Genomic DNA, 19,090 nt, shown 5'->3' with positions numbered 1-19,090 from the left:
TTTTTAAAAACCGTTGTCGTAGAATTTTTTAAAATAATTTGTAGTATTTTTAAAAACCGTTGTCGTAGAATTTTTTTAAAATAATTTGTAGTATTATAATACACTACAACGGTTTTTAAAAACCGTTGTCGTAGAACGTTTACGACAACGGTTTCATGAACCGTTGTCTATTAGCGTGTATTTTTGGACAATCGACAACGGTTTTAGAAAACACAACGTTAATTAGCGACGGGTTTTGGACAAAACACAATGTTAATTAGCGACGGTTGAAGTTATATATATACCGTCGCTAAATTCATATTAGCGACAGTTTAAGCTAGAACCGTTGCTACTATTTGCGACAGTAGCATGTAAAACCGTCGCTAGATCGAATATAGCGACAGTATTAAAACTCTCGTCGCTAAAATTAGCGACCGTTAAGAAAAAAACCGTCGCAAATTTCAAAAATTCGATCCCGCCACTTTCTCCCTCCATTTTCTTCCACCACTCTCTATAAATACATACAAATTCACTCCATTTTCTTCCACTTCACTTCACCAAACTTAAAATTTTTCTCATTTACACGATTTTACAGCTTCATAACACTTAAAATTTTTATCTCTTACACAATTTTATCACTTCACAACATTTAAAAATTTTATCTCTTACAAGATTTTTTTACAATTTCAAAACAATTAAAATTTTATCTTTAACACGATTTTATCACTTCACGACACTTAAATTTTTTATCTCTTATTTAGTTATTTAGTATGTTGAACTTTAATTATTTAATATTTAAATTATAAATTCAACTCTTTGAATTTATTATCTCCAAAATTTAATATTTAATAAACCCAACTTTTGAGTTTAATAAATTAAATTATCAAATTTTATAAATTCAACTCCTTGAATTTATTCTCTCCAAATTTCATAAATTCAACTTATTGAATTTACTATATCGCAAATTAAACTTCTTGAATTTATTTTCTCAAAATTTAATTATCTTAAATTCAACTCCTTGAATTTACTATTTCATAATATAAATTCAAGTCCTTGAATTTATTCTCTCAACGGGAACAAACGATCCAGTGCTTGTGTGACCCTCAATGGTTCAGAGATACAGCTAGTCGTGGCTTCACAACTCTTTGTGATTCAGAACATAATCCTTTATTCGGGCTTACCTTGGTTAACCCCATTCTTTTCATCAACACCTTGATCAAGAATATCAGAACTCATTTCTGATTGCACCCATCGGATCATGGTAAGAGCGTCTAGTAGCATCGTCCCATGATCCCCTAGGGGTATCACTGATAGTGCCTGCAAGAACCAGTCGATTATGATTAACGTACAGCACGGTCCCTTCATCTCATATATCCCGATCGAATCTGCAACCATTGGTTCATCGAGGGTTGCATAATAATTCGATAACTATGTGATAACTATAATAGTGGCATCGCGTGTACTACCGGAGAACTCCTTCTCCAACGTACATCTCGTACTCTAGCCAGAGATTCCATGCACTATTATTACATCAGATCACATAGGATATCCACACCCGCGGGTGAGCGGTGAATCCCCGACTACAATGCACTGGCTCTTATATGTGTCGCAACTGTACCCAACCTCGCCACCTGATGACTCTCCTGGAGCAGGTAAACTAGTCAAAGCACAGCCCTAGCATATAGAGCCTCAGCGTTGTCCCGGGTCGTAAGGACTAATGATGTACTATCATAATCCACGGACTTATCCTCTCGATGAATGATAACCACTTGGAAAGTCCGAAGGAGGGTTGTTCGATATAATCATCATATGACTATCCATCTGTATGTTTGGGCATTTCTATGCCCTTACCAAAAACGCAGTACACAACATCACAAATGCTAGTCTCGAGCTCAAGCGGCCTTTATCCTTGTTTTAGGCGGCTGAATCGACTAGGAACGAATTTAGAATATGCAGTGTTTACAAATGAGCTTCAACATCGAATTACGATTCATTTGTATTAAAGCATAATCAAGGACTTTATCTATGCTGTTTGCATGGGTATACAGATAAAGTATAACAAGACCATAAAAAGTTAAATTATATTAAAATAAAGATTGTTTATTTCACTTGAGTCAATAAATTATCTAGCCAACCGTTGACTTGCAGGACATCTACTCTTACATGAAATTGGGATGACACACAAGCCTCTGCCTTTGAGGCCATTGCAAGTTTCCATTTCCTTGGAGAAAATAGCAACAACATAACACAACAAACTTGATGAACACAGATTAAAGAATCAGATGCTGTGCAAATCTTTACAAGGCAGCATAGACTAAGCAATTGCCAATTGACAGCGAAATATGAATTCATTGCAGGCAGTAAAACTACACAGCCATTGCAAATGTGCCATCAACAAAACCTATATAGAATTCGTTTTAGATTTAGGAATTCACAACCATAGCAGTCCATCAAATTCATAGTTTACAAAAATAACCCATAAGACGAGCATACTCTACAATATAACCAATTAAAACTCACCAGTGGCTGGGTGGTTGGTGTGCTATATAGGTATGGAGCACTCAAAACCTGAAAGTGTGAAAATTATGGTTAAAAGGTAGACAAGACATCCCAATTGTCAAAAATGTAGTAAATTATAGAATTTTGATAGAGACAAGAAAGATGAGGTGTTTGTAGCTCTTCTAGGTATCAAGAAAATGTCATCAATTCATTAGCAGTAAAATTCGAAGAACTTTCGTAATCTGTAGTCGGATGAAATGAAATTGCAGCCGCAAAAGCCATGTACCTTAACCTGTTCGTGAAGGAATTTTAGGTATTCCATTGCCTCGAAAAGTACTGAAGCTGTATCAGTCTGTAAAAGAATACAACATTAGCACCGGTGGTAATAATCAGTGAAAAATTGTAAATTGAGAGGTGAAATCATTTACACACTAAAAAATTTTTTTTTCTGACAGTGTTACCCGCTACAAGGAATTGTTTGGCCTAAAAAAGCCGAGACTTATTAAAGAATGAGAAACCATATAGTAAACAGTTCTAGTCAATGCACGGACTGTGGCATGTATATTTTACATACCTTTCCATATGGTGAGACAAGCTGTTGAAGTGCCGAAATTCGTTCACTAACCTTCTCTTTCTTATCCTGTAGCCAATAAAATTCACAATTCAGACAAGGTGGCGAAGCACTAATAGCATACATTCCCCTACTAAAAAGTTTGATTAAAAACCAGTATATCCTTGGCAATTTTAGCTGGAAATCAAAATCATACTTCAACAAAATTTGGCTGCATAGCCTTCATAATATTGTAGTACAAATTTATCTTGAATGCAAATACTACTAATGGGATTTTACTTTATGGCGAAGTGCAAACTCTTTTTTAGAAAAAAATAATAGGGAGATTGATTACCTTGGGAGAGAGTGCTACATCAGTCTTTAATCGCTTTGGTATCAAATTTACAAAGCTGCTTTGGTCAAGCGAGCTAAGGCTTCTTTTGTCTTCTATCATCTTCTTTTCTATCAGTTCCTCAAGCTAAACAAAATTGGCATACAACACAAGTGTTCACAGTGAACAACAAATTCAAGCAAACATGCACTCAATTTACACATTTTCCACAGTATGCTATTTCGCAATATCTACATATATTTTTTTAAAAGTTTCACAAAGTAGTTAATTAACTAAATCATGGATTTGGTTTTTATCTGTTAAAAAATCAAACGACAATCAAGAAAAGAATAGCAAGAGGCTGCTCAAGAAAGTTTCTTGGACAATTCCCGCCGCTACAGCAAATAATAAGAAGTTTCCTACAGATTTGGATTAAAATTTTAATCCGAATTTCTTATGTTACATGGGATTCATACATGAACATGATAAAAACCGCATCAATGAAAATCCTGTTTCTGTATTAGAATATAGTTAAGATAGCATAAAAGTAGCATCAACTTGTTAATACATCTTATGGTTTGAAATATTTCTTTCATTAAGTTTGCTTTGCCAACACTTTAAGGTGGTTTAAATGAGAATAAGGAAACTGTAAGAGTAGTGCAACAACCTAAATTGTCCATTTACAGAGCTTTGAAGGTCTGGAAGTTAAAAGAAAAATATCAGCGCATTTAAAAGAATGAATATTATAGACATTTTCAGATGAGAAAATATTGGATTATTCGTTTCTATCTTTCTCGCTTTTCACGTCAATACTGTGCAACCTCTTCTAGCTGGTATGGAGGAACAGAGTTAACACATGTTAAGTAAAACATCAAGTCACAAGAAGCTAAGGTAGAAGGTTTATCTTCCTCTAATTTCTCTTGCTATTGGAGGACCCAAAAGCTGGTGCTTAAGTTCCTAACAGCTAGCCACCATCATTATAAATCATAAAAGGTTTGCTTTGCGTACATTGATTCAGAGTGTTGACTGAAAGAATTTTCTATGGGATGTGTAAATATAAGAAACATATTATCGTTTCCGAAAATACATCCTACTAGGACGACTTTGATTGGAGGACACAATTAGATAAATGCCAAGTACCAGACAGGACTGGGAGATTACATCAATTGGTAAAAAAATAAAAACCAATTAACATTATCTAGGGAAGATTTGAAGTACAACATCAGAGTCCAAATTTTGTAATACTTATGTCGTTTCATCTCCGATTTAGAGAGAAACACGTCTTTAAAACAATTTTCAAATTACGTAATAGTTACACGGCATTTATGTACCTTCACATGCACCTTAATATAAAAATTAATTACTAATGTGAAACAGAAGACGGGGAGGGGAGTAGGAATAGCAATAACTTAAAATCAACAACATTTTACATTGTCTTGTAATCAAAACATTGCAAAGATTCTATGGCCAACCGAATAGCCCATTCTTCTCAGCTGGTTTCCAAAAGCATAAGATTTGGTGCGAGCCTCATCTGGAACGCAAGTATGAATTTTCGAAAAAGTAAAAGTCAAGTGTTTTATAGCTATAGCCATAAATCATACAACAATAAGCATGCAATTTCCATATCATTTATGTCGCAAGTGTAGCATTTTCTATTCCAGAAATAGAGCAGCATTGGGATCAAAGTTCCTTAAGTACGCCTAAAACAATGTTTATTTTTATACCAATGCCGTACTAAAAGTCATGAATGTGAGGTGACATGAAGAAAACAGTTGAAAAACAAACAGGATTGCATTCCATATTTAATTATACCAACCGTCATCTACTCCTTGAGTAAGTTAAGAGATATACTAAACAGCCAGAATTTTCATGTACGTTATCAATTTAAGATAAGAAAGTTCTATGTCATGACTATTCAAATTCATTAATAAACCAATTGTGTGTCATAATATAGATTCCCTTTGCTGGGAAACATGATTTTTCAATAAATGGGTTTTCTCGTGCCCAAACACAGCGGAAATTTTAAATTTTGACATTCAAAATTATTGTTTGATCACTCGTATGATTTTAATAAACAAACATTCATAGGATGTTTAGTATATACCTTTAGTGAACAATTTTCACTTGGCTCCAACTACTCCGATATAAGCGGACGTAGCTCTTGTTGTATATCCCTACAATCTTTCTTCAAATATTCTTTCTTCAATCTCCTAATCCGGTCCACGACTGGATTACTTGTTCATCTTCCAACTTGCATTAAAAAGTATAGAAAGATTTTAAGTGGAGATGGTGGCCGAAAACCAGGAGAATGAGACGAGGTGTTTTTTCGAAATTCCCTTGGCTTGGAGGCTAGGGTTTCAAAAATTGCATGGGTTAATTGTGCTTAACCCTAAACCTAATACACATATATATATAAGTTTAGGTCCCATTAATTAAATAAAACACTTAATGGGCTTAATCGATTAATTATTCTAGTCCAACTAGTTTAACTAATTAATTAATCTTTTTAAAGTCCAATTAAGAACCTTAATAATTTGTATGTTGTTCTTGTACTTCTACAAGCCATATAACATACACCCATTACATTTAATTTAAATCCTTTATAAATTCAATATTTGAATTTAATACTTAAATTATAAATTCAATTCCTTGAATTGACACCTCCAAAATTTAATAGTCATAAATTCAACTCTTTGAATTTATTTCTCAATGTTTTCTATAAATTCAACTCTTTGAATTTATTATCTCAACGGGGACAAAATAATCCAGTACTTGTGTGACCCTCAATGGTTGGATACAGCTAGCTGTGGGTTCACAACTCTTTGTGATTCAGGACATATTCCTTTATCCGGGCTTACCTTAATTTGCCCCATTCTATGTATCAACAATTGATAATGAGAATGTCAGAAATTATATCTTTGATTAAACCCATCGAATCATGGTAAGAGCGTCTAGTAGCATTGCCCCATGATTCCGATAGTGTCTGCTAGAACTAGTCGGTTATGATTAAGGTACAATACGGTCTCTTCATGTCATATATCCCGATCGAATCTGCAACCATTGGTTCATCGAGGGTTGCATAAGAATTCAACAACTGTGTGACACATCTTTGAGAATAAATATTGGCATCGCATATATAATTGGAGAACTCCTTCCCTAATATACATCTCATACTCTGGCCAGAGATTTCATGCACTATTATTTCATCGGATCACACAGGATATCCACACCCGTAGGTCAGCGGGGAATTCCCGACTACAATGCACTGACTCCTACATGTGTCGCAACTGTACCCAATCTCGCCACCTGATGACCCTTCTGCAGTCGATAAACGAGTCAAAGCATAGCCCTAGCATATAGAGTCTCAGTGTTGTCCCTGGTCGTAAGGACTAATGGTGTACAATCACAACAATAGACTTATCCTCTCAATGAATTATAACCACTTGGAAAGTCTTAGGGAGGACAGTTCGGTATAATCATCATATGACTACCCTTTTGCGTGTTTGGACATCTCTATTCTCTTACCAAGAAACGCGGTACACAACATCACATATGCTAGTCTCGAGCTCAAGCGATCTTTATCCATGTTTTAGGCGGCTGAATCGACTAAGAACGAATTTAGATTATACATTGTTCACAAATGAGTTTCAATATCGAATTGCGATTAATTTGTATTAAAATATAATCAAGGTCTTTATCTATGTTGATCACATGGGTATACAGATAAATATACAGATGAAGAAATAACAAACCATGAAATAATGCATTATATCTTTTAGATAAATATACAGATAAAGAAATAACAAACCATGAAATAATGCATTATATCTTTTACTATTTTATTAAAGTTAAGCATTTAATATTAACTGAACGGTGTCTTGGTCTGTTTTATGAACTACCTGTATTACCCTTCACTCACTCCACGTTCTTAGGGTTCCACCAAATCAGACTCTCTCTTCACTCCCAAACCAAGAGCCGCAGAAGATAAAAACCTCTTCTCTTCATCTAACCTTCAGATTACCGTCTATGTTAATTGAATTTTTTTCCAAATCTTCTTATCCCAAGAAATTGCAGAATTAGTTAATTTTTTAATGGTAAATATATTTTTTGCTTTTCTTCTTCACAAATCAGATTTACTATTCGTTCATTTCTTTCCTCCTCTGCTTGACTGCAATCCGTTTGTTTCATTTTTCGTGTTTTTCGGCTTCTTTATTTTCATCGTCCACGGAAGATTGAAGCCAAAGAAACAGCGATTCACTCGCCCCTTGATAAGCCCAAATCTTATAGAGATTTTTAGGGATTTTATTTGTGCTTATCTAGGCTTTTTATCCCTAATTTTGTGCTTAATTGAATTAATTATTGTAGATTTAAATACAAGATGAAAAATGATTAAATTTGGAAATGAAATAAATTTACAAGACTTCAAAAGAAAAAATATTAAAAGAAAGGAAATAAAATATTTTTATTTTATTATCTTGATATTATTGAATTATTGATAAAGATGGAGTCTAATCTTGGAAAATAAAATCTACAATTTTATTATTCTACAAGGTTTAATTGGAGATGGGCTTAAAAAGAATACAGAGAGAAGGCCCATTAAAAAGAATAAAAGGGGGCAGAAGCGTACAGAAGAAGGGAAGTGCCAAAACAGAGCCGTAATAGCAGACGGAAGAGAGAAGGGCAAAAGAGCAAAAGACGGAAGTGTACAGAAGAAGGAAGAAGATTGAAGGCAGAGCAGGGGGAATACCTCACACACGCTACAAATCACTGAGATTTCTTTCATTCCTTCTTAATCATGTTTTCTGCATTTAATTTAACCACTGATTTTGGCTTTTGTTTTAAGTTTATGGAGTAGATTTTTATAGACTAAGGTCATGATAGGGCCGAGACATATTATTTTTTGATGTTTTGAGTTTAATTCAATTAGATTATTTATTTTATTCATTGATTGATGTAGTTTATCACGTGTTCTTTTAATCTGGCCAATTAAATAGAATATTTGTTGGTTAATCTAAAACCGGAAGGCGATAGATTAATATTTGCTTCACACATCAATCAACAGATGGTTAAATTGACTAGAAATAGTATTCGATTTCAGTGTGCGACTTTAGGTTGGAAAACTGGAATTTCACAGCGATCTAATGCGGTTGAATTTAATTAAATTCAGTTAGAAATAATTGGACTGTAGATTGAATTAGGTTTATTAATTCGAGGAATCGTTTAATGAATAATTTTGGGAATTCCGTCGTGAATTAAATAATTAATTTATTGAATTTAAATTTGACACGTAGATTATAAGCTTGTCTCGGTACCGTTGTGCGCCTTAGTCGTTTTTAAATAATTTGAATTTTCGTCTAAATTAATAGTTTGGATTAGTTTTGCTTTAGTTAATTTATTTAAATTGTTTGATTTAGATTTAATTAATTTATCTCCCCTCAATTGACTTTATTAGACTAAATTAGGAAAAATATTTCATATTCTAGTAATTAAACATCGATCTCTGTGGGTACGATACCTGGACTCATCTCCAATTACTATTACTTGACCTAGTCCGCTTGCTAGATTTATTCCCAACCGAAATCGTCGGTCAAGTTTTTGGCGCCGCTGCCGGGGATTGAATTGTTTAATATTAGAATTTATTATTTTCTTGAGATTAGGTTTTATTTAATTTTGTTGATTTTACGCATATTCATACGTTTTAAGTTTGCTTCTTATTTTCAGGGATTATCTTACTGTGCATGAGCCTTGTTAGAAGAGAGACAAAATTAGAGCCGTTTGATCCAGAGATTGAGAATACATTTCGAAGGAGACGTAGAGCACAAAGGGAGAAATCCTCGGACTTTGACGTGGAAGAACAATTAAAACAAGAGGAGAAAGTTGAAATAGCAGGGATTGAAGCAATGGAGAACGAGGAAGATGATCTCACTGTCTATGATCTCACTAGACAAACCACTGGAGGTTATGGTTCTAGCATCACTCGCCCTACTGTGGAAGCAAATAATTTTGAGTTGAAACCATCTATCATTCAAATGATACAGTATCTAGTGAGATTTGGAGGATCGCAGACCGAGGATCCTAATGCACATCTGGAGGGAATTCTATCTATCTGTGACACAATCAAATTCAATGGAGTGAGCACGGATGCCATAAGATTGAGACTATTCCCTTTCTCTTTGCATGGTGAAGCAGCAGAATGGCTTATAGATCTACCAGCTGGCTCTATTACTACATGGAATGGTTTGGTGGAAATGTTCATGAATCAATATTTTCCACCCGCCAAGCTAGCACAACTGCGTATGGATATTTCATCTTTTCGCCATAAGGATGGGGAGACACTACATACAGCTTGGGGAAGATTTAGAAAAATGTTGAGGAGGTGTCCTCAACATGGTTTCTCTTCATCTGAGCAAGTTCAAATTTTCTATAACGGAGTTGATCCTTCCGTGCGTTCCATGCTAGATGCAGCAGCCAATGGTAGCTTATACAGGAAGACTCGACGAGTTGCACTTGAAATAATTTCAAATATGGCTGAAAATAGTGCGGGTTGGACAGATATTAAACGAGAAAAGAAAGCTGGAGTTCTTGAAATGGATGTGTTGAATGCACTTACTGCTAAGATTGATGGGTTGGCCCATCAATTCTCTCAACTGAAATCAAATCAAGCAAATTAGGTCCAAGGAATAGTCATCGAGGAACAAGCCATTTTTGATGAAGAAGCAGTGAATTTTGTGGGGAATCAATGGAGACAGCAATCCAATCCATACAGTTCCACATACAATCCAGGATGGAAGAATCACCCTAATTTCTCTTGGAAGAATACGGAGAATTCCCTTAATCCAACACATATTCCTCCACTGCCCATTCCTCAACAAATGAGACAGCAAGGAGTATTGGTACTTACAGCACCTCCAGGATTCAAGCAAGAAGATCAAAATTAATTTATGAGGATTTTATGATGAAACATGTTGTGGGGATGGAGACGAGACTGCAGAATCATGATGCTATCTTACGAAGATTGGATGCTCAAATGGGTCAAAAAGCCAATCAATTAGCAAATCGACCCCTTGGAACACTACCAAGTGATACTGAGAAAAATCCGAAAGGAGTGAATGCAGTGAGTACAGTGGTCAAGGCCGAGGAAGAGGAGCCAAAGAGGCAGAATTCTACAGATATGGAGGCAAAGAATGATGGAGGAATGAAACCAAAAATGGAAGATGCTAAGGAACAGAACACTCAGACTACACGGAAGACAGGTAAGAAAGGTAAGGAATTTGATTCTAATGATAATATTGATATTAATACACTTCTTTTTCCTCAAAGAGCAAGGCAACTACAATTGGATCAACAATTTTCGAAATTTCTTGAAGTTTTTAAGAAATTGCACATAAATATTCTTTTTGTAGAGGCTTTGGCTCAAATGCCTTCTTATGCTAAATTCTTGAAAGATATTTTGACTAAAAAGAGGAAACTTGTTGATTTTGAAACTGTTAAGCTTTCTGAGGAATGTTCAGCTATTCTGCAAAACAAATTGCCTCAAAAGCTTAAGGATCCAGGTAGTTTCTCCATTCCTTGCCTATAGGTAATTCTAATTTTAACAAAGCATTGTGTGCTCTTGGTGCTAGCATAAATCTTATGCCTTATTCATGCTTTGAGAAATTGGGGATTGGAGAAGTTAAACCAACCACTATTTCCCTTCAACTTGCTGATAGGTCTATTAAATATCCTAGAGGGGTTATAGAGGATGTTTTGGTTAAAGTTGATAAATTTATATTTCCAGTTGATTTTGTTATGCTAGACATGGAGGAGGATCGTGAGATCCCCCTAATTTTAGGCCGTCCTTTCTTAGCTACTGGAAGAGCTCTAATAGATGTGCAAAAAGGTGAGTTAGTTTTGAAGTTGAATGATGAGAAGGTAACTTTTAATGTTTTTCGTAGTATGAAATATCCTGGATCTTCTGATTGTTATAGAATAGATGCTATTGATGATATTGTTGAGTGTAGTGTGCAGGATACTTTGATCGAAGACTCACTGGAAAAGCTTTTGGTTAGCCCAAAGTCCACGGAATCCAGCAGAGAAGAGGTAGAGGAATGTATGAACTTTTTAGAGGGATCAAAGCTGTAGAACCCGTAAATCAGTCTACGTATAAGTCATGCATAATTCTAGATTTTTAAATTGACTTCATTGCATGATTATTTTAAATGCATTTCTTTGAAGTTAATTATTTTATTATTTCAGTCCAGTAATTGATTTTTTAGCATTTCAGTTATTTCAGTGAGGCCGGACCGGAGTTGGAGTTTTGAGATAGAATTTAAGATTTGAGAAATATTTCCGGGAGTTAATTTAGCTAGCAAGTGAGTTCATTTAAGTTAGTAAGAAGTTTAAAGAATTATTTAAGTTACTTGAGGCGAGTAGAAAATTAGTCACTTAAGTTCCATGCTTGAAAGATTAATTCACTAAATTAATTAAAGGATTAGTGAGGCTTTTAAGGGTTATAAATTTACTAGTTAGATAATAATTTCCCCTCCTTTTAATAGATGAATTTTTGGCCCCTTAGATGACTAAGCATTTTCTTGCCAACTCAACACCTTTGACCTTTCTTTGTATTTAATTAGTAGAATAATTTCTTCATTCTTTTCTAGCACCATTTAATTAATGATCAATATTATCCAAGCCTTGTTGGACATGCAAGACTCGGCCATCACACCTCCTAGAAGCATCCAACAAAGGTTTGATAGTAAACTAGAATTCAAATTCAAATTAGAGAAGACTTGGTCTTGATATCTTCCTTATATCTCTCAACCATTCCCTCACTCCCCTAACCATTTCTCCCCCCTCTCATTTTCGAAAATTCAGAGTGCAATCAGACCCATTTTCAGTAGAAAAACCGTGAGCACCATAGCTAGAAGGTTGAGAGAAAAATCGAGAGCAAGGTAAGGTAGAAAGGAAGCCACTCCGTCTCCTCCGCGCCGAGTCGTCGTATTCTTTCGTTTCTATTTCAAACGATAGCAAGGCATGTATATACTTTTTCTAAACCTCAATCAAGTCATATAGGTATTTTTAAATATAGCAAGTACATGATTTTAATGCAAAAAGATCGAAATTGTTCATATTTAATTATGCCATTTAATTATATTACGTGCATGAAAACAGAAAATGATTATTTTTGAGATTTATGCGATATGGCTTGTGGTGCATTCACTATGTGGGAGCATTATTTATACGGTCGCCAGTGACCGCTCAGTTCAGGTTGGTACCACCCGGTCGCCAGTGACCGATCAGTTCAGGATGGTACCATCGGGTCTTCAGTGACCGCCAGCTCAGTTTCAGGCTCCCCGGTAGTCAGTTACCGATCAGTTCAGCTTAGTGCAGTGGCCACAGGCGTAAAACATAATCTCAACAGAAAATTTTATCAGTTATTTCAGTACAGGGCTACAAGGAGCAAATATTTTTACTGTGATTATCAGTTCAGTTATGCACGTATTATAATTGCTCAGTACAGATTATTTTCAGTATGCCTCATGACATGATATTTTACCCCATGCATATTTTTACTCAGATTTTACTCGTTACCTGCGATATGTGCATGCTGAGTCTTTAGGCTCACTAGACTTGATTGTTGTAGGTACTGATGAGGTCAGGGCCGAGGGCGGGGACCAGTGAGCCAGCTTGGGTCGGCAGTAGTGGCACCCGAGGACCTCAGCGCAGCAGTGTTTATTTTATTCCGCAAACTAAATTTTTATCAGTCATCGAACATTTTTAAATTGTTGTTGTTGGAAAACAATTATTTTCTTCCGCTGCTTTTATTTTAAACATTGAACTCGATTCATCAGTTGATCTTATGAGAAAGGCCAATTAAGTTCTTTTAAAAAGAAAATTTTTAATTTTCCGCAAATTTTCAAGCAAGAAGTTTTAGGGGCCTTCACAGTTGGTATCAGAGCCAGGTTCTGTATAGGGTACACTACTACTGACCGCGAGAAGCTCACGAAGCCACGTCTTCGGTCTGTAAGTCTTACAGTTCAGCATTTTGTTCAGCATTTTATTTAAAGCATGAATTATTTTGTCAGCATGCTTCCAGATTTTCAGTATTTCAGTATTCATTTAAAATAAATTATGGAATTATGCATGTTGGGTACGTTTGGAATTGGACATGTCTAAGAATTCGAATATTGGGCTTTAGTAGAGGTTGAAAATGATTTGAATATATTAATTTTTAGTTCAGTATTGTTGATGTCCTCCTTATGGGTTATAAGTTAAACTTAAAAAAATTATGAATGCTTTTGAGACTTGTAGAATTTCAAAGAAATTATCGATGGTTCTTGGTTGCTAGTCGAGTAAATTTTTGAGGATTTTTATATAAGCAATAGCAATTTGAAGACTACGACAATCTTTAGGATAATAAATGTACACTTTGGAGAACTGTAAGGGTCAGATTGCAAGTTTCAAAATTTTAAGGAGTAAATGCGAACTTTTGAGGAACACTTGAGATTTTAAGTATTTATAGAAATGTAAGACGTGTTATGGGAATTAATTTTGGGTTTAATAAACTTAAGGCTACTGAGCCTTATGATACAGGAAATCTATAAAATGAAATTGGGAATACTGAGGACTCATGGGTAATTGTGGAATTTCGAGATTTAATGAAAAATTGGATGATAGGAATTTTCGGTTATTTAGGCTCGAAGGAAATATATAATATTTAGATATTTTAGTTATACTGTTATAATGAATGGTAATCAAGAACATTGTAGGATGAATCGATCTTAGGCGTAAAAATTTAAGCGTTAGTGAATAATGTTGTGGCAAATTAAGAAATTTAAAGTGATGACGATTTAAGGTAAATTTGATCGGTTAGTTAAGTTATAAGAATAAACATTGAGTTAGTAAATTTTTGAGAACGTAAGTTGATGTGTCACAAGTTTTAGTGATCATGATCTTAACAGTTAAGATTATACCTTGTGAGAATTTAAAATTTTTAAAAGTTGGGTACAATGAGGGTTAGTTTAATCGATAGACCAACGCAAGAGGTGAGGTAGACACCTTGTCTTGGGAAATGTTGGAAGTCATTAACAAACTTGGGACTAAACGGATATGTGTATTGGGATTATTTTATTCAAAGCTATTTGGATTAGGTAAGTTTGAATTTCAAATTTATGGAATATTTGTTCATACGGAATTTTGGGGAAATAAAAACAAAAGAAAATTTGTTGTGTTCAATATAAGTTATCAATGGATGAATATGAAGATTTTTATCAAGTAAGAAATCTAAAAGCTTGATATGGGGATTCTAGAATTTTATGGGTTATAAGTGAAGTTGATTTATTAGAGTTAGTCCAACATTAATGTGGGATGATTTAGTAAGTTTTATACGCTAGTACTAATTAAGAATTAAGGATACGTAAGAATGCGACATTTATTTCAAGGAGAAAGGTCCAAGGGTCTTAGGTCTCAACTTTAATGTAATTGGGAAGATAATAGTTTAAGCATGTAATTGATACTAGAAGGATTTTATTATTAAGGTAGAAGAGCGATATTGTATAATTGGGTTTTATGAATTAACGTTACTCGAGGTTTAAGAATGTGCAACAATTTTACATTCGTGAGGTACTCGTAAATAATTAAGTTATGTGAGTTTGGTGCTGTAAGATAAAGATACGATTCAAGGATCTTGGGCTAATCTTATTATGAGGTTGAGATAAGGTTTAACATTTAATTGTTTTACCGAGGATAGAAGTCGACCAGTAACTTTTGGTGCTAAGGTTTCTTAAGTTGAACCGCATAAATGCTAATGTAATAGTTCGATGAATATTAGGGGTATAATATGAGAAAAGTAAGGTGCGATAAGGTTGGACATTCATCTCTATTATGAGGAATTGCGAGATAAGTAAAATTCGAGTTCATAGTAGAATAGAACTAAGTTACCATAAGTTGTTTTAAGTTACGATTCTCAAACGAGGATTAGAAGGTAGAGTTAATCAGGATTGAGGAGACGGAAGGACAACTCAACACTTATTTTATCGGAGTAGCGCAGCGTAAGCGTGGACTATTGGGATACTAGAACTAAGTATAAACTTTTTGTTTATCAATGATAAGCGAATTTCGAGGACGAAATTTCTTTTAAGGGGGGAAGGATTGTAGAACCCGTAAATCAGTCTACGTATAAGTCATGCATAATTCTAGATTTTTAAATTGACTTCATTGCATGATTATTTTAAATGCATTTCTTTGAAGTTAATTATTTTATTATTTCAGTCCAGTAATTGATTTTTTAGCATTTCAGTTATTTCAGTGAGGTCGGACCGGAGTTGGAGTTTTGAGATAGAATTTAAGATTTGAGAAATATTTCCGGGAGTTAATTTAGCTAGCAAGTGAGTTCATTTAAGTTAGTAAGAAGTTTAAAGAATTATTTAAGTTACTTGAGGCGAGTAGAAAATTAGTCACTTAAGTTCCATGCTTGAAAGATTAATTCACTAAATTAATTAAAGGATTAGTGAGGCTTTTAAGGGTTATAAATATACTAGTTAGATAATAATTTCCCCTCCTTTTAATAGATGAATTTTTGGCCCCTTAGATGACTAAGCATTTTCTTGCCAACTCAACACCTTTGACCTTTCTTTGTATTTAATTAGTAGAATAATTTCTTCATTCTTTTCTAGCACCATTTAATTAATGATCAATATTATCCAAGCCTTGTTGGACATGCAAGACTCGGCCATCACACCTCCTAGAAGCATCCAACAAAGGTTTGATAGTAAACTAGAATTCAAATTCAAATTAGAGAAGACTTGGTCTTGATATCTTCCTTATATCTCTCAACCATTCCCTCACTCCCCTAACCATTTCTCCCCCCTCTCATTTTCGAAAATTCAGAGTGCAATCAGACTCATTTTCAGTAGAAAAACCGTGAGCACCATAGCTAGAAGGTTGAGAGAAAAATCGAGAGCAAGGTAAGGTAGAAAGGAAGCCACTCCGTCTCCTCCGCGCCGAGTCGTCGTATTCTTTCGTTTCTATTTCAAACGATAGCAAGGCATGTATATACTTTTTCTAAACCTCAATCAAGTCATATAGGTATTTTTAAATATAGCAAGTACATGATTTTAATGCAAAAAGATCGAAATTGTTCATATTTAATTATGCCATTTAATTATATTACGTGCATGAAAACAGAAAATGATTATTTTTGAGATTTATGCGATATGGCTTGTGGTGCATTCACTATGTGGGAGCATTATTTATACGGTCGCCAGTGACCGCTCAGTTCAGGTTGGTACCACCCGGTCGCCAGTGACCGATCAGTTCAGGATGGTACCATCGGGTCTTCAGTGAACGCCAGCTCAGTTTCAGGCTCCCCGGTAGTCAGTTACCGATCAGTTCAGCTTAGTGCAGTGGCCACAAGCGTAAAACATAATCTCAACAGAAAATTTTATCAGTTATTTCAGTACAGGGCTACAAGGAGCAAATATTTTTACTGTGATTATCAGTTCAGTTATGCACGTATTATAATTGCTCAGTACAGATTATTTTCAGTATGCCTCATGACATGATATTTTACCCCATGCATATTTTTACTCAGATTTTACTCGTTACCTGCGATATGTGCATGCTGAGTCTTTAGGCTCACTAGACTTGATTGTTGTAGGTACTGATGAGGTCAGGGCCGAGGGCGGGGACCAGTGAGCCAGCTTGGGTCGGCAGTAGTGGCACCCGAGGACCTCAGCGCAGCAGTGTTTATTTTATTCCGCAAACTAAATTTTTATCAGTCATCGAACATTTTTAAATTGTTGTTGTTGGAAAACAATTATTTTCTTCCGCTGCTTTTATTTTAAACATTGAACTCGATTCATCAGTTGATCTTATGAGAAAGGCCAATTAAGTTCTTTTAAAAAGAAAATTTTTAATTTTCCGCAAATTTTCAAGCAAGAAGTTTTAGGGGCCTTTACAAAAGCCACTGCCAAGATCGGTGAATTCGAAGATTGGGGAGCTTGGGCATATTCCAAAATCACTTAAACCTTCCATAGAAGAACCCCCATTCCTCGAAATCAAACCACTTCCTCCTCATTTAAAATATTTATTTTTGAAGGAAGAACATAAACTGCCAGTAATTGTTTCTTCTTCCTTGACAGGTGATGAGGAAGATAAGCTCTTGAGAGTGCTGAAGGATCACATATATGCCATTGGATGGAGCATAGCTGACATCAAGGGAATAAATCCATCCATGTGCATGCACAAAATTTTAATGGAGAATGAGCACTCTCCCACCACTCAACCTCAAAGGAGATTGAATCATGCTATGCAAGAGGTCGTCAAAAAGGAGGTAATCAAACTCCTTGATGCAGGTATGATTTTTCTATATCCGATAGCAAGTGGGTAAGTCCTGTGCATGTTGTTCCTAAGAAAGGGGGAATCACTGTTGTTGAAAATGAAAATAACGAATTAATCTCCACAAGAACTAAGACTGGGTGGCGTGTTTGTATTGATTATCGCAAATTGAATGATGCCACAAGAAAGGATCACTTCCCCTTACCTTTTGTTGATCAAATGTTAGAGCGTTTGGCAGGTAATGCTTTCTATTGTTTTTTAGATGGTTATTCTGGATATATGCAAATCCCCATAGAACCCGAAGATCAAGATAAGACCACTTTTACTTGTCTTTATGGTACATTTGCTTATAAAAGAATGCCATTTGGTTTGTGTAATGCTCCTGCTACATTTCAACGTTGTATGATGTCGATTTTTCATGATATGGTTGAAAAGTATATTGAGGTCTTCATGGATGACTTTTCTGTTTTTGGTTCTTCCTTCGACTCTTGTTTGATTAATTTGTCAAAAGTGCTAAAGAGATGTAAAGAAACGAATCTTGTACTTAACTGGGAGAAATGTCATTTCATGGTAAAGGAAGGAATTGTCCTTGGTCACAAAATTTCTGAAAAAGGTATTGAAGTGGATAGAGCTAAGGTAGAGATCATAGAAAAGCTTCCTCCTCCCACTAATGTCAAAGGAATTCGTAGCTTTATTGGGCATGCAGGTTTTATAGGCGATTTATCAAGGATTTCTCAAGTATTACTAAGCCTTTAACTAATTTGCTAATGAAAGATGTTCCTTTGGTTTTTTCTGAGGATTGTTTACAAGCTTTTCAGGCATTAAAGCAAAAGTTGACCACAACCCCGATCATTGTTGCACCAGATTGGCATTTACCGTTTGAACTCATGTGTGACGCAAGTGATATTGCTTTAGGGGCTGTTTTGGGGCAAAAGAGGGACAAATTCTTGCATGTAATCTACTATGCAAGCATGACACTTTCAGGAGCTCAATTGAACTACTCCACCACATAAAAAGAGTTGATGGCTGTTGTTTTTTCTTTGGACAAGTTTCGGCCATACCTTGTAGGGAGTAAAGTGATAGTCCACACGGATCATTCAGCTTTGAAGTATCACTTAAACAAGAAGGATGCCAAGCCAAGATTGATAAGATGGATCCTTCTACTGCAAGAATTTGACATAGAGATCGTGGATCGCAAGGGGACTGAAAACCAAGTTGCTGATCATCTATTGAGATTGGAGAAGCCCGAGGAAGGTAAGTATGTAATTAGAGATGAATTCCCTGACGAGAAACTTTATGTCATCTCTAATTTACCATGGTATGCTGATTTTGTCAATTATTTGTCATGCAAATTTATTCCTTCTCATATTACATATCAGCAGAAAAAGAAGTTCTTTTCAGATTTAAAATATTAT

The 19,090-nt window shown here is 35.1% G+C and overlaps 1 protein-coding gene across 6 annotated transcripts in view; it reads right to left on the bottom strand.

Annotated features, from left to right (window-relative positions):
* Window positions 1–2,148: 2,148 nt before the first annotated feature.
* LOC140833084 (transcription factor bHLH153-like) overlaps window positions 2,149–19,090 on the bottom strand; it is a 28,730-nt gene continuing 11,788 nt past the window's right edge. Inside the window, exons 2-8 of one of the 6 annotated variants that reach the window (XM_073197509.1) lie at window positions 5,464–5,609; window positions 4,790–4,890; window positions 3,384–3,506; window positions 3,053–3,118; window positions 2,765–2,830; window positions 2,500–2,547; window positions 2,149–2,380 (exon numbers count right to left, since the gene is read on the bottom strand). In XM_073197509.1, coding sequence (XP_073053610.1) covers window positions 2,294–2,380; window positions 2,500–2,547; window positions 2,765–2,830; window positions 3,053–3,118; window positions 3,384–3,482 — 366 coding nt within the window. In that variant the 5' untranslated portion in view covers window positions 3,483–3,506; window positions 4,790–4,890; window positions 5,464–5,609 and the 3' untranslated portion in view covers window positions 2,149–2,293. The remainder of the gene's footprint in view (window positions 2,381–2,499; window positions 2,548–2,764; window positions 2,831–3,052; window positions 3,119–3,383; window positions 3,507–4,789; window positions 4,891–5,463; window positions 5,610–19,090) is intronic. The other 5 variants (XM_073197508.1, XM_073197505.1, XM_073197507.1 and 2 more) reach the window with 5 other exon arrangements.

The sequence above is a fragment of the Primulina eburnea genome, chromosome 5, assembly GCF_022965805.1.
Source record: "Primulina eburnea isolate SZY01 chromosome 5, ASM2296580v1, whole genome shotgun sequence".
Classification (NCBI taxonomy): Eukaryota; Viridiplantae; Streptophyta; class Magnoliopsida; order Lamiales; family Gesneriaceae; genus Primulina; species Primulina eburnea.
This window is presented reverse-complemented; position numbering and strand designations above follow the sequence as displayed.